Source organism: Nymphaea colorata, chromosome 9, assembly GCF_008831285.2.
Source record: "Nymphaea colorata isolate Beijing-Zhang1983 chromosome 9, ASM883128v2, whole genome shotgun sequence".
In the NCBI taxonomy this organism is placed as follows: Eukaryota; Viridiplantae; Streptophyta; class Magnoliopsida; order Nymphaeales; family Nymphaeaceae; genus Nymphaea; species Nymphaea colorata.
This window is the reverse complement of record NC_045146.1, coordinates 13,456,190-13,471,707: the sequence shown is the minus strand read 5'-3', so window position 1 is coordinate 13,471,707 and position 15,518 is coordinate 13,456,190. Positions and strand designations below refer to the sequence as shown.

Here is a 15,518-nt window from a genome sequence, read left to right as displayed (position 1 = left end):
TGCCTCTCAGTAACTGCCTAAAAGTGTACTCTTTGTGAAGAGGATAAATCTATTAAAAAATTATTAATAAATGTTTGATACTATTTATGGGACTTGTATTTCTCAGGCTGGTTAACGTCATTATGACCTGCTTTCGCTTCAACCTTAGTAATCGCCTACAGAATTTTTGGATCTCAAGAGGAGACTCAGGTGGGAGAACCCCATTTCCCTCTGTTTCTTATTACGGGCATAGTGGCGAGAAATTTTCATCCGTCAGAGCATTAAAATCCCTCTGGATTCTCAACATTAGGAAATGCCCTCCCATCCTCTCCTTTGGACCAGTTAGAAGCTGTGAGATAAGTGAAAAACTGTTTTACTGGTTACTCTTGTGACCAGTCTCTTGCATTCATATAGATGGCATTACATGGATAGTTACACAGTTACAATAACTGATGTACAGGAAGCACTTACACAGTTACAACAACTGATAGGAGAGAATATGCAGAAGACCAGAATTCTGAGCTAGACGTTAATTTCTGTCAGTACCTTCCTTAACAGAGCCCTTGAAAATTCGAAATGATCTCTTTACAGCGTGCCATGAGCAATTGGACCTTCTGAATACGTTTTGGAGATGTGGGAATCTCCCTGTTACTTGCCTAGACCTCCTGCTATTCCATAGGCGACTGAGAGAGGAATGGTGTAATTGGCTCTTCGGATAAGCGGAGAACCGGCCCTCTCCTTTGTTAGTAGATTTTGAGGGCTTGCCTCTTGGAAGGTAGAACCCTTTCTTTTGTTGGCAGACTTTTATTTACTCAGGCATGTTCTCACTTATCAGCCACATCATTAATTGTTTGAGCAGTGTGATTCCTTCTCCTCAATTCAGTCTATAGCAAGTTAAGGGGGAAAATGAGTGTGTTCCCTTGGACCACGGCTAGGAGTCAAAAGTGATGGACCTTCCAAATTCCACTCATGGTTCTTCAAGGGCATCAGGTGGGGTTGGATGGCCCATGAAGGATCAAGTGATTTGGAATATTGGTCAAGGCATATCCAGTTCTAGCATGATGTCCTTGTCATGACTACTGGGGAGATCATAAATTCAAATATTATTTTGCTTCCTAAGTAGAGTGGAAGTTGAGAGGTTGCGTCTCCCAAATGGCCCTAATTCCTTCCTATTCATCTTTAGACATGTTGGTAGCTCTTTTAAGATGGAGGTTTTCAGGAACGACAATCCAGTAGCTAAGTGGCGCAAATGGGTGTGGTTTCCTCATGGTCACCCCGGAGCTCTTTGGTGCGTTACTGTTGCTTGCGAAGCCAGATTGCCCAGGCGGCCAGGCAGGACCAATACAGAAATTTGGGCTGGCCATCGTAGGAATTACCTCTGCTGAGAGCATGAAGAATGTGTTGGCCACCCGTTTCTCACTATGGCAGATCTAACAGAGGGACGTGCTTGGCCCATGGAATATGTAAAGCTGCTGATGCCCAACATTTCCTGGGCATCATTCAACAAGATGACAAACTGGTTTTCCCTGAAATGCAGCTTCTCAACAGCATCCATCTTTCTCTTGACAGCAAGCCGGGCTTCAGATTCCTGCTCATCTCAAATCGCAGGAGAAGGCGTATTTGGCTTTCCACTCGGCCGGAAGGGAAAGGGGCTTCCCCCTTGGTCATCGACGCATTATTGAGAAAGCAGGACGTGAACGGCCCCCTCCACATATCCGCCAATTTGAAACTGCCAACTATTTTCTTCGTGAAAAGAGTTCATCTTCTTCATTATTTGAAGGCTTTATTGGTGGAATATATATATATATATATATATATATATATATATAAAACCCTTGTCTTTGATTTGATTTTTGAAAAAGGTGCTATCCTGTCAGACTTGAGGAATGAGAATTGCCACTCCAACTAATAATATAGATGGGTCAGATCCGCCTCTCCCCTCCTCTCTTTCTTTTTTTTTCTCTCTCTCTCTCTCTCTCTCTATTTATGGACATATCTGATTGGTGTAGTATGAATTTACAAAAGTATGAATTCACAAAAGAGTACACAACTGCAGTTTAGAATGCAAACTTTATTAGGTGTTATTGCACTTGCAGCACATGAACCGTGGATCTTGAGATTCCAAGCTTTCTCCTAACCGTCCATCTCAAATGATTGACGGCCCCACTTCTCCAATCTGTTTCTATAAAATTCTTTTTTTGCTGTCCTCGGGTCACATCACATGATCTTTCCCTTATGTGGGCCCGGAAACAACGTTGATCTGGAACCGGTCCCACTGCAGCGCTAAACCATGTGTTGTTGGCTCGTGGATTCTCTAATTTTTTCAACAAAACCCTCGTCTTGTTACTATTCTCATTCAAGATCACCAGCACTTTTTCCAACTTTATTTACCGTCACAAAGTGGTGTCCAAGTTGGATGCAACTATTTTACATTTGTTGGAGAGAAAAAGGTGAAATCAAATATAATTTCAACTTATGCATCACAATTTCTGCTAAAAGAAACCAATAAATCTGTCATCTCAAAATGAAATAATTGTTTCTATGCACCCTTAAAAATGTAGACAAGTTATTCAAGGGAAAGAGAACCATTTTTTTTAGAATATGTCATCCAAACATAGCTACAAACTCATTTTTGCTTTTGAGGATTACCAATATAAGTTGCTGACGATGACTCATTACATGTCTTAAGGGTGGGAATGTGGGAGGCATTCATCAATCCCAACTTAGGGAGGAATGTGGCAATCACCTAAAATGCATGGATGAATTTCGAAAGCAATCTTTTTTTTTAAATGAGAACAATATCATTAAATGATGGAAAATTCAAAGACAGACGACTTGCATGACTGCACGGTTTTATATAAACAAGTTGGTTGGCTCACCTCCATTAATCACATCATGACAACAAATGGACCGTGATTATTCAACCCTTAAACTCTTCCAACTTGTGGATTCTTGCATAGCTATGCACAAAAGTGTGCTTCATAAACTGCCAACTCATTTTTTATTAAACATAATTATAAACTTTTAGTTGAATTGTATAAAATTTAAAAACTCGAACTCGAACTCGAACTCGACTCGACATGCTTGATTGATCAAATTTAACTATTGACTCGAATTCAGTCTGTTTAGTAGGCTAAGTGCAGTCCCAACACGGGCAGCAAAATCGGATCGTGCTCGAGTTCTCAACCTTATTCCACGTTTCAATGGCTACGGATGGGGCTTCCTAGATCACGGGCCGTCCTGATCGGACGGAATCCAGAGACTTGCATCTGAATCGCATTTAGATCCGAGATCCAAGATTTGAATACGGAGTTGTTAGTGCTTCCAGGTTTTCGTGTCCAAGATCCAAATGGATCCGAGCTGGGGCAGAATTGAAGGTACGGGATGAAAGAGGTCACCGACACGTGTGCAGCAGAAGGGAAGGGGCTGGCCGGTAAACCGAAGCTCGCAGCACACGTATCCCATTCCCAGAGAAGAAAACCAGAATAACCTCTCCCTCGCATTCTCCCTCCCGTTTCTCCGACGTCTCCGTCTCCCTCTCCCTCTCGAACCCTCGGCTCGTACGTTTTCTTTCTATTTTTTTTTTTGTCCTGGTTTAGTGAGAATTTCATTTGGTGCTTTTCTTTCTTTTCTTTTGTAATTCCTTTCACGGCCGGCAGTTGCTTCCTTGTTCCCCTCGTCATTTTGGCGGCAACGAGCGTGGCCGGAGTTTTTGGTTTTCCGTGGATCCATCCCCCATTATTTTTCGTAGATACATCTTTCTGCAAATTGGGGAGGGAGGACATGGAGTGGACGCCGGCGGTGGCGATGAACGTGGTCGATTGGTGGGAAGACGTCAACAATTCCACGGTTTGGCAGAACAGGATCTTCTATACCCTCTCCGCCCTCTACGGATTAGTTGCTGCCGTGGCCCTCGTAACTCTCTCTGCCTTTCTCTCTCGTTGGTTTTCCATCGTTAGGGTATGCCCTTCCCTTGTTTGCTTGGAAAAGTAGAATTTCTTCGCACGTATATTCTGGTAAAGCTTCTTCTCATGCTTGTTTGTTCCTTATTTTAAATACGTTTGGGCTAGACATTCATTTTTTCCTGATTCAAAAAGGAAGCTGTTTTGTTTTATCTTGTTTTTGGTGACGGAGGATTCTCGTTTCTTTTTTAAACGCGGAAATGTGGAATCTTCGTGTATTAATTCAACTCTTATTAGGATTTTCGGAATGGCTGCCTCTTTTGTTGCTTTGTTCTATATTGATTAGTTTCTATTCGTGGCAGTCTTGAATTTAGGGATTTTGGTTAGGTTTCATTTGGGTTGTTAATACTCTCTTTGGGTTCTTCACACTTCACAGTCGGTTGTTCGGACTGTTAGTACAAATTCAATGAAATGATGGCTTTTGAACTAGCTGCCTCCTTTTTTTATGCATGGGTTATGGTTCCTCATAGTGCGTCATTGTGAACTTTGAATTCTTGAAATTTAAAGCAATAGAAGGTGATGCTATGAGAATAAAGTGGTCAAGCCACTTTCTCACAATTATTTGAATGCCAGAGGGTGGTATCTGGGAAACAATGAAAATTCATAAAATATATTTTATATTATCATGTTTAGGCTTTTATGGTACTTGAACCATTAATGTTGCTCACTCACATTCTCATGGTGATGCGTTTGATATTGACTTAGGTATTTTTGGTGGCAATATATCATAATAAATGCATAGAAACATTATGCTTGGTGACATTTGAGAGGTGTCACCTTATAATAATGGAACTTGCTAGTCGCTTTGATTTGACCTTGTCTTGCTTTGATGAATCCCTTGTAATGGATGGTTTTTTGTAGGAATAAAGCTTGTCGTGTTTAACTACCGATGGTTTTTGTGCATATACGATGAAGCTTGTGTATGTAAAAGTTATTTGTTCTATCTGGATTTTAATGTCCTGGACGTCCACGGTGTCCTTCTTTATGTCTTCAGTGGTGATCCAAGACAACAAGCTTTTTCTCTTTTTTTGAGGGAGTCTATCTTCTCAGACTTTGTAATTGTACTGAATGACGATTGATTGGTTTGCAGATACAACTTGTGCGAATTGAAGTAAGAGTTCCCGAATATGGTTGGACCACACAGAAGGTTTTCCATTTTTTGAATTTTGTAGTCAATGGAGGTTTGTATATTATATTGGCGTTGGTTAGTACTGGTACATGAGCTTGGATCCTGAATACTTTTTCTGTTACTTATGCTTCTTTTGTTGTGTTTTCCATTCACAGTTAGGTCTGTGGTGTTTGTTTTCCGTAGGGGTGTACAGAGAATGACACCTGAGGTACAACTATTTGACTTTTTTATTCTCTCTTGTTTTTTGGTTACGGTATGGTTCCAACTATTGGCTTTGAAAATTTAACAGTCTTTTTTCCCCTCCACTGTAAGACTTATCCATCTGTTCCTTTCTCTTTGTCTGGAAACTTGCAGATTCTCCAACATGCTCTTCTAGATATGCCTAGTCTTGTATTTTTTACAACATACGCATTGCTGGTTCTTTTCTGGGCCGAAATATACTATCAGGTTATTTACTCTCTGAGGGCTCGGTTACTTATTTTCTCTCCAGATTGTGGTTGTCAAGTTTCCATCTGCTCTTTTTTTCCTCTTTTTTTTTTTCTTTTTTTGGGAAAATGACAACCAGTATGAATGTTTTTAGGCGAGGGGTATATCTACTGATGGTTTGAGGCCAACCTTCCTCACGATAAACGGGGTGATTTATGCAATTCAGGTAAAACAGCTGCACAACTAATGTACTGCTGAAATATGGGCTCAAAAGACATATGGAGGGATTTTGTACTTATATTAGATCTTAATTGTAAATAGTAAATACCATGTCAGATTTTTTGTGCCAGAAATGCATATTTCGATATTCGTGTAAAGTTTAAAGAAGGTCATGTACAATTTATTTTTATTTGAGCTCAATACACACATATCGGACATTTTTTTATTTCATTCCATGTTTTTTTATATTTTTGTGGCTTTGGTTGTGGATACTTTCTAACTTTGGCTGAACTACGAGCTTTGATGAAAACCTTGACAATCTTAAACAAAGTGTGAGTTTCTTTTGAACCAGTTGGCTTATTTTCTCTACTTAGACCATCTCTGGGGGAGTAACGGGTTCATTGGATACCCCTCTTGCATGTTCAAACGCATCCTTGCAAAGATTATTTTTGTGTGCTTAAATGGGTGGACAACTTATGTGTCCCAAACACTTCTCACTGCATTGCTTCGGTGGTGGCACAGTTATTGCCTCAAAGATGCAGGTGTCGGATCTGATTTTTAATGATCCAAGATGAGTAGTGTTAGGCACTATCAACCTGAAACAAACCAATTCTGTATAACTTTGAACTTGGTCAACCCCTTGAGTAGAGTAAACTCATTTGGTATTTAAAAAATTTTAAAAACATTAGACCCCTTCTTAGGATGGTCACACAGGAGTGAGGTGGTCAATCCAATTATGAGTTCTTGGAGATGCTGTCTCCTACCTCTTCCTCCCCGTCCAAAAAAAGAAAAAATAAATTCTCGGTTAGTTTTCTGATAACAAGTAAAAACCCTTGACCTATATTCTATAGTGATTGGGTTGATATGTCTATTTGATTTAGTTGATGTTTATCTATCTCGGCAAGAAATGGGTTTTTTGTATTACCTGAAAATTTGAAACTAATTTATTGACGGTAAAGGCCTTCTAAATTTTGTTGCCAAAACATCAATTAACTTGTAAAAAATGGATACCTGAAAGAAAGTTATCCTGGAAATAATTAACCCAAGCTAGAATTGGATGCCATTCGTGCAGCTAATCATCAAGAAGAAATGCACCTCCCGAGCAGTAGTGTGCTTGCTAATGAAAATAAAATGCTTTGGAGGCCTTCCTTTAAAATTTTGTTTCTGGTGCCAAGGTAGAGTTTGGGATTTCTGTGCTACTTGAAACCTCCATTTCACTTGTTGAAGCACTAGGAGGATTGGCAACCTATTTCACATGAAGCTTCAAAATGGTGGATTGCCTCTCTTGAGTCTTGACACAATAACTATAGGTTGACGTGGCACCTAACTAGGTAAAGCTTGAGTGCAGCAGTGCAGCGTGCATTTAGTTCACCATTGAGCATTTTATTCAATAGTCTCGGTCAAATTTGGCCGTCTGAAATTATTAAGTATCTAATAACCAAACTGCAGCATGCCTCTTTTTAGGTAGGTATCTTGGTGTTAGAGTCGGCCCTTAGCAAAGAAAAATGGTCCTTAATATCAATAGGTTTTTTTTCTTGTTTCTTGTCCTAGAGTCCTGAGTCGGGTTGGGTGCAGAGTTAGAGGTGTACAGAGCTGGGCTGGGCTGTCCTTAGAATTGAGTAACCTTCTGTCGGCGTGTTTGCAGGAGCTAACACGTGGCTCCTTTTTTGTCATCTTCTCTCCTTCCTTCTTTAATTCCTTTAATCCTGTCCTTTTCATGCTTTTTCCACTTTCTTCTTTGGTCCATCAGCAGCTGTCGATACAACCTATGTATCATAAAAATTCCTATGCGTAACCCCATGCTTACCTATATAATAGGTGGCAGATAATCCATATTGAAGTTTAGGTACCTGGGTTGAACATATAAGAACTCAATGTAATGAAATGCCTCACATGGGCCACCTTCGTTCCCTATATCCAAGTATAGCACTTAGGAAAGTATGGAAGCATAGGTGACCGCTAACTAGGTTTTCCTTTTTTTTTTTTTCAGTAAACATTTTTGCAAAACCAAATCAAATGCTGTTTTGATACTCTTGGTTGCATGAGTTGATGTGCTCTGTATATCCATCTTATCTCGTACCCACCGTAAATATTTAAACTTGAGGGGAACAAAGAAGATAATCCCTTGTGTCTGAGATTTAATTTTTTTGTTTCAGGAGTAACTTGTGTTAGATATTTTCATTGTACATTATGGTAATATGGTTCCATAGGATGGGTGTCTTGTGTTACAGCTTCAAAACATAAAAGTACCATAATATTTTATTTTTCCTGGTCTACGGTTGCATGTAATGGAAAAAGGTTTGAGACTCATCTCAAGCATGAAGGGATGAGTCTTCCATGGTGTTTTGAAAGTACCAAAACATTTTATTTTTCCTGGTCTAAGGTTACATAAAGAGGTATACTTACGCATCTAATGGAAAAAGGTTTAAGACTCATCTCAAGCATGAAGGGATGAGGCTTCCATGGTTTTTTGGTCTAGGAGCTGATATATAGCACCTGACATTAATATTTGAAGGTTGACAAATATTGAGTTGTTCGATGAGTAAATGGTAGTTCCATTTGTACCTAATACCATTTTATTATGCAATTAGGCTGTTTAGGTTTATTCTTATTTTTCTATTTTTTTAAATTAGAAAGAGTTCTTTACACAAAGTTTATGATTCTTGTAATACATCACTTCACATAATAGTAATTCGCTCGTGGACCTTTATATATTTATTCTTTAAGCTAATGTTGTACCCTTTTTCTATGTTATTTTTGAAAAGTTATCAGTGTTGCCCAGACAGATTAGAAGTTGTAGGTTTGTCCATGCCCAAGTACCAACTAGCTCTTTTAGCTGCATAGCATGAATTGCATGGGAACATATTGAAACATCGTCTGGTACTTAAAGTCTATAGATACATGTCCGTGTTTTTGTACTTGATGAGAAAATGTTAGGTACGAAATTCTAATATAAAATTAATTTCACAAGCTTTTATGCAATACCACATTACCGAGTTTGGAGCTTTTATGGCTCAGCTTATTTTGTGAAAAGTGTCTTAGGTGAAAGCATTGGTACGACAACTTATGGAAATTGTGTTGGTTATTAATGGGATTTGAATGGCTTTGCCTGCTAACATGGGATCTTTGAATAATTTATATAATGGCTGTTGATCTGATTGTCTCCCTCTCTTTCCCATGTTACCTTTACTTACAAAACAGTCTTGTTATTGGATTCATAATTGAGGATGAAGGTGGTGTCCGTGTTATGAGTGACAACAAAATTATTTTGTATCAATTGATTTTAGATTAGATCTAGTCCATTGTTTCTTATTAAGTTGTATTCTTCCTTGATGAATGCATTTTCTTGGTTGCTTGCAACCAGCAAAAAACACAAACTGTTATGTTGCATCCAAACAGCTTGAAACACATAATGCAAAGAGTCAGGGGCAAAAAGTGAAAGGGGTGATGATGATGATGAAATCTAAATTACCTTACCAGAATAGCTTTTCCAGTATTCTTTTCATCACTGCAGACACAATAATTCTGTTAAAAGGGAATAATTTGTTTTTACTAGAAAACAAATTTAACTTTGAGGTGTTTGCCATAGCAGTATAACATCTACTTGTTCACCTTTGACTTTGATATGTATGACTTCAAGCTTGAACAAGTCTCAAGAGTCTCAGCCACTCAATTATTTTTCACTTTTTTTTTTTTAGAGTTTGGTTTATGGTTGTGATGATTTGTCTCATAATTTAGTACTAGGAACCTACCTAATACCAGAAGCAAAACTGGTTATGTACAGCAGCAGAGTAATATTTATTCCACTTTTGCCGAACACATGCACATCCTTGTTGGTGTCAATACTGGTGCTAGCCTGCTAGGTATGTGACTGAACTCGTTCATGTCCGAGTTCCATTCAAAGTGTAATTACATAACCCAGATCTTATTACAAAAGATTCTCAAAGCTTTTGAGTGCTCTTCATATTGGTGTGGCTTTACCTTGGTAGTGCCTAGCTCCATTGTATACTTCATTAGTATCACATGACATGGTCAACCTTTCTAAGTAACAATCCATGTTTTTACATGTTTATGTTTTAACGCCTTCATCCTGGGTTTGTGATCTTCACTTTTTTCTTCATTACTTTCTGCCAGATAGCACTGTGGTTGGTTATGTGGTGGAAGCCTGTTCATTTTGTGGTCACCCTCTCCAAGCTTTTCTTTGCAGGTTTGTGTTAATGGACCCTTTTTTATTTTAATTTGTGTGCTATAAAGATCATAGTTGTTAAAGATTGACTGGTTTCTTTTGTGAATTCCTGAGCCTTAAGTCAACTATTCACCTCGTCTTGCATGTTGTGACAGCGGTGTCATTGTTTGCATCCCTCGGATTCCTTCTCTATGGCGGGAGGTGAGTTTTTGACTATTATTGCTACTGTCTAATAAGTGTGTCTATCTCTGTAAATATTTTGGTGCTTTTGTAAACCTTTTTCAAAGTCCTTTGACCTACTTGAAATCTGCTTTCCATTCATGAATTTTGAGCCTTGGGTTGCATGGTCCAGCACCCTGTCCTCTTTTTGACTTCCTTTATTTTTACAACTTGCCTGGATCTCTTGTCAGATGAAAGCAAATGCATGCTTTAAACAAGCAGAGCCCTGGCAGTTTGCTTTGCAAGGGCTTCTTCCCTCGGGAATTTCAGGTTGTGAGTGCTCTGATCAGGGATTTCCCATAGAAAGTACTCATAAACAAAGCAATATCACGAACAAAGTTCTCTTACTCGCTTTGTGCAGTGCTTTATGGGTGTGGTTTGTAATGTTGGTTCAAAACAAATCAATTTCTCAGCCTCAACTGCTCAGCCCGGTACGTACCCAGTACCTCAGGATGGGGACCTTTGTCCTCCAAAGAAGGGAATCTAGAGTCTGGGATGTGGGGCTATGGCACGGGTCATTTCAAGGCTTCAATGCTGATTAACCGTTGTCCTCCAAAGAAGGGAATCATAGTCTGAGGTGTGGGGCCATGTCACCGGTCATTTCAAGGCTTCAATGCTGATTACAAAGTGAAAAATTGAGCAAAAGACATACATTTTGCATTAAGCTAGAATCTTGTTATCCATGCCAGTGGATACGATACAGAGGACAGAGAAATTTTCAGGTGTCAAGGTTTCAAATTTCAATGCTGTTACTGAAATGAAAGATCAAGCAAAAAAATAAGTGTGCAATTGCAATAATAAAATATTGGTAAACATTCTGATAGATACTGTATGGTTAAAGGACACATAACTGTGCATTGCAGTTGCCTAATTTTCAAATAATAAGTATGCTTTAGTTAAACATATGATTCCAAATTTCTGTTGCACAATCATGGTTGATCAACTGAAGACAAACTATTACCAATTGCAGATGGACTAACACTGATGAATTGTGGCAGAAATAAAAACAACAGTTAACCTGGAATAGAAAAACGTGTAATAGAAAGATTGAGGTGCTCTTGACTACTGTGATGACGGTCCAAGCACATGTTGCACGTGTTACATTGTTGAAGTAAATGTGGCCCAGTTGAATGTTCAAGTACCTTGTCGGTTTACTTATTTTCTGGTTGTTCACTGTCGCTTCTATGCAACAGGCTTTTCCTGATGCTGCAACGATTTCCTGTTGAATCAAAAGGGCGACGTAAAAAGTTACAGGAGGTACACCTGCAATAATATTTCCATGTTCTTGGATTTATGATTGCATTCCTGTTAACTGGCATATGATTTTCTTGCTTTCTGTCCGATATACAGGTTGGCTATGTTACCACCATATGTTTCACATGTTTCTTGATTAGGTGTATCATGGTAAGTTCTCTTTCCACATATGTAGTCTGAGACTCTGAAGGTACACTTCATGCTTTTTTGTATTTGTTCGTTGTATGAACTTCTGATGACATCAATCTTTGTGTAATTATTTCGGTCTGTTCTGCTGCAGATGTGCTTCTGTGCATTTGAAAAAGCTGCAAACCTTGACGTTTTGAACCATCCTGTTCTGAATTTCATATATTACGTGGTAAGCTTCTGAACATATGCGTTGTCTCTTTTATAAATAAAGGAACAGACTGAAATTAAATAACCAGTGGGTGAATCTCACAGTAGTTTGCCTTTTTGTTCTTTTCTATTCTCCTTTTCCCTTGATCTTTCCTGTTTCTTCCCATTATCTCATTAACACATAATAATCATTGCGGAGTCCAAAATTAAATTAACTACTAAATTACTAGGTAAATGCCTAGAAGCTGGACTACCTGCTTCCTAGGTTTTCTGAGATATTGCTTTAACATTTTGCCTCACCAATCTATTGCCAACTTTGCCTTTGAATTATATGCCACACCCATTTTTATATGAAATCTATGTTTTACAAAATGTTTACATCGACCTGCCACTGTGTGATACCGTTCTTTTCTCACATGTTCGATTAGTTGATCAATTCATCATGTGACCTTGAACATATACTAAGTTGTATTGTGTCTTTGGTTGTAATGAGAATCTGTTAACTTCTCATTTTACAGTGGCTGGTAGATATCCCAGGTAACCTGATTATCTGTGGCTGGGAGTGCATTCCCTTGGCAACTTGAAGCATGTTGGCTTTCATTTAGTGGCCTGTATTAATTGGCACTTATAAATAGTTTATAGAAACCAACTACCAGCTTGTGGACTTCAAGAAGCATATAAGCAAAGGATTTAGAGTTTTCAGGTCTACTTATGAAAGGTTAAAAACAACATGCCCTCTGTTTGCTGTGTCAGCACCCAACCCAACCTTTAAAAAATTTATGCTGGATTGCTCAAGGAATGACATCTAAACCAAGGGTACCTCTATCATCATCATTTTCCTTGTCAATTGCTTCCGTTAATTGGATTCCTTGGTGGGAAATTTTCTTTTAGAGCAAGAGAAACCTTTTCTGTTCCTTAACCTATCTTTCTGATTTCATACTAAAGAAGGTAGTCAACTAACCTTTTGCTTGAAAGAAAGAAGGTTGATTGTCGTGACAAATCTTTTGTTCAGTGATCAATTTATTCCAGTGTATAAGGCTGTGAGAGAAATGACTGATCAATGGATTTACGGCTGACTGTTTCTGTTGTTTCCCAAACAAAATGTCACGGCTCAACGACTCCTTTCCCCACCTTTTGGAAATTTTAGTTCACAAGAAAGATAGGTACTTGGTTTCACCTCTCATGAGGTCAAAAGTGGACTGGGCCTGAGTCTGGTTGGTTGTTTAAGAGTGAACCTCAAAGGTTATAATGAGCTTGGAACTTTTTAAGTTCTCCTTGAACATAAGTTGATACCTCGATCTGTCATTTGGTGTGATTACTTGTTTCTCTCTTTCCCTTTGTAATTTGTTCTGCGACTCTGCATAGGTGCCCTTCTATATTCTTGATTTAAAGATATTCATCTAATTTTTGAAGGTTGAGGGTGTGATAAGCCCATATCGATGTTTGTCTTCTCATACTATTTTTTGATTTATGTAGCTTGTGGAAATCGTCCCGTCTGCTCTGGTGCTTTTCATTTTGAGGAAGTTGCCGCCGAAGCGTGGTGTTACCCAATATCACCCCATCCGTTAGAGAAGACAGGCAGAAAGCAGCGTCTCATGCAGCAATTACCCATCAAAGAGGAGGGATTATGAGGAACTTTTATGCCAGCCAACCTAATTTGACCAAGAGGCAAGTTTATGTTTGTAAGCTTTAAAATGTTCGCTCTTGGTGTGAGATCTGGAACATGGTTATATCGTTATCCTGCATGCCATGCTTCTCAGCGATCACCCACGCTTGTGTCTCCAGACTATCTGTAAAGTTGTGAAATATCTAAAGAAGTTTACGAGAAGGTCGTACATCTATTTCTCTGCAAAACTTTAATCTGATGGTCATTGTACCTCATGACCAACCTCTCCTCTGCGTTGATCGTGAGTTCTGTAGTCTCATCCGTCACCCTATCGTTCCTTTTGATGTCGTTTCTTACCTTTCCTCTCTCCTTGATGTTGTAGGTAGCATCTATTTTGTGTTATGAATTTTCTTTGGTTCGAGAGTTATTCTAGAGAAACAGTGGCCTAAGGTGACTTTGATCGCTTACTCAAAGCACTCATGGTTTTGATCTGCAATTCTTGCGTGTTGCTTGGCACGCATGTAGAAAGCACCATACTTACAACATGGAACAAAGCATTGCAATTAAAGGGAAAATTCAGACATGAAGCACATTCGATCCATAAAACTTGTGTGAGGGAAGAAAAGAGCAGCAAGTGTTGCGTACCTGCCTGTGAACCCTTTTGCTTCTTCCCGCCTGAGTCTCTCGCACTCTGTGAATCGGCAGAAGAAGATTTTGCCTGTAAAAGAGTTGATATAGTCCAACAAACCTACCAGTCTGATTGAAAATTAGTTCTGGGACAACATTGGTTGCTTGTTTCTGCCATTTGGAGGTTCTCTTAAAGGACTGGTAGGTTTGACAGTCGGAACATGTACAGCGTGGACTTTGATCCGGGACGACGTTGGCCGATTGATATCTTACACAGAATATCGGTGATGGGGTCAGGGCCGGGAGATGAGCTGACCATCTTGTAGTCAAAGAGGTTGCTTGGTTCGGTGCAACTCCACACGTGACATTCCGCCAAGCTGGGCTCTTCTATGCCTTGACACCAACTTTGAACGCAAAATTCGGTGAATAACACGCCCTGGCACTTCGAATCCAGTGGAACACGCGTTACACTCAATCTATCAATTGGTTTGCACTTCGAGTCCAGTGGAGCACGCGTTACATTCAATCTAATTGGTTTGAGATCTGGGCGCACAACCAACTGGGACAATAGGTATCACATCGTCATTTCGGGGACGTCTCTATTCTGTGACTGTATATATATATATAAATATATATATATGTGTGTGTGCGTTTTGATTTATAGTAATTAGATTATAGTGTTCCGAACGTACAGTAAAACGAGAGTGTTTGGGCCATCTCCAAATGAGACTGACTAAATGGACACAGCAGAAGTACCCCAGAGCCTAAGGTGAAGGTGGGGTTATGTATGTATTCAGCCAGAGATTTGTAGCTCAGACCTGACCCACAAATGAAACATTGCAGACTCTGATTTAGTTCGTTTGGGATTCTGGTTCAGTTCGTTACTGTCTACGTGGTTCTGCGTCGTAGCTAAGTCACCTACTAGTCCTGCCGCTATTGGTGTGGAGGGTCTCAAACAGGCTTGTATCTTAGCTTGGCTATTATTTTAAGACAAGAAACCTCAACGTTGGTTCAATCTAGTTCATTTGATTATTTATGGATATGCTTATATATTCTCCACTTAGTTCATCCTTGCAAGCTTGACTGGCATCGCCCGAAAGGCTTCTTTGGAATCTGGATCATGGATATCAGCCTTGTTCTTACTAGTCACTCCATCATTTACCACTTTCTTTTAGATAGTTCGTCAGTTTCTTCCTTATTGGACAGTCCTTAATCTTGATCGCGCTTCTTCTAGTGTATCATGGATAGCCTTCTCAAGTACAGCTGCTCAGCTTCATTTGGATTCAAAGTAGTCGGCGAGCCATGCATGCGATCTGTATCATAATGGATGTTATATTGAAATTGAATATCTGAGAGAGCACCTTCCCTTCTTTCTTTTAGATACCCGATAAGCTGATGACTGCTTTCCATCTCTTACTCTTCATCTATACTTAAAACCATTCTACCTCATTGCCTCTCCTTTCAAAAGTATCTAAAATTTGTCATAAAGATCCGGGCAAGTAAGGAATTTGCTAGAAAGAATGCATTAAAGATGAGACATCCGATGGGATTTGGATATAAATAAATATCCGACCG

General features: G+C 39.3%; 1 protein-coding gene and 1 long non-coding RNA gene across 2 annotated transcripts; one reads left to right on the top strand and one right to left on the bottom strand.

Moving 5' to 3' along the window:
• The first annotated feature begins 3,545 nt into the window (after window positions 1-3,545).
• On the top strand, window positions 3,546-13,551 carry LOC116260353 (tobamovirus multiplication protein 3-like). Its single transcript, XM_031638634.2, has 11 exons — window positions 3,546-3,894; window positions 5,032-5,122; window positions 5,226-5,278; window positions 5,425-5,517; window positions 5,651-5,722; window positions 9,850-9,922; window positions 10,057-10,102; window positions 11,314-11,377; window positions 11,471-11,524; window positions 11,655-11,732; window positions 13,187-13,551. The coding sequence occupies exons 1-11, from the start codon at window positions 3,763-3,765 to the stop codon at window positions 13,277-13,279; spliced, it is 849 nt and encodes a 282-aa protein (XP_031494494.1). The 5' UTR covers window positions 3,546-3,762; the 3' UTR covers window positions 13,280-13,551.
• LOC126410372 (uncharacterized) lies at window positions 10,199-14,026 on the bottom strand. The gene is made up of 2 exons (XR_007574249.1): window positions 13,962-14,026; window positions 10,199-11,339 (listed from the first exon to the last, which is right to left on the bottom strand). It is a non-coding gene; the product is annotated as an uncharacterized LOC126410372 (long non-coding RNA).
• Between the last annotated feature and the right edge of the window lie 1,492 nt (window positions 14,027-15,518).

Excerpts from the sequence above, each read along its gene's own strand:
- LOC116260353 (XM_031638634.2), top strand. The coding sequence starts at position 3,763 with ATGGAGTGGACGCCGGCGGTGGCGATGAACGTGGTCGATTGGTGGGAA. Across the intron at positions 10,103-11,313 it reads TTCCTTCTCTATGGCGGGAG|GCTTTTCCTGATGCTGCAAC; the intron begins GTGAGTTTTTGA and ends TCTATGCAACAG. Across the intron at positions 11,525-11,654 it reads TCTTGATTAGGTGTATCATG|ATGTGCTTCTGTGCATTTGA; the intron begins GTAAGTTCTCTT and ends GTTCTGCTGCAG.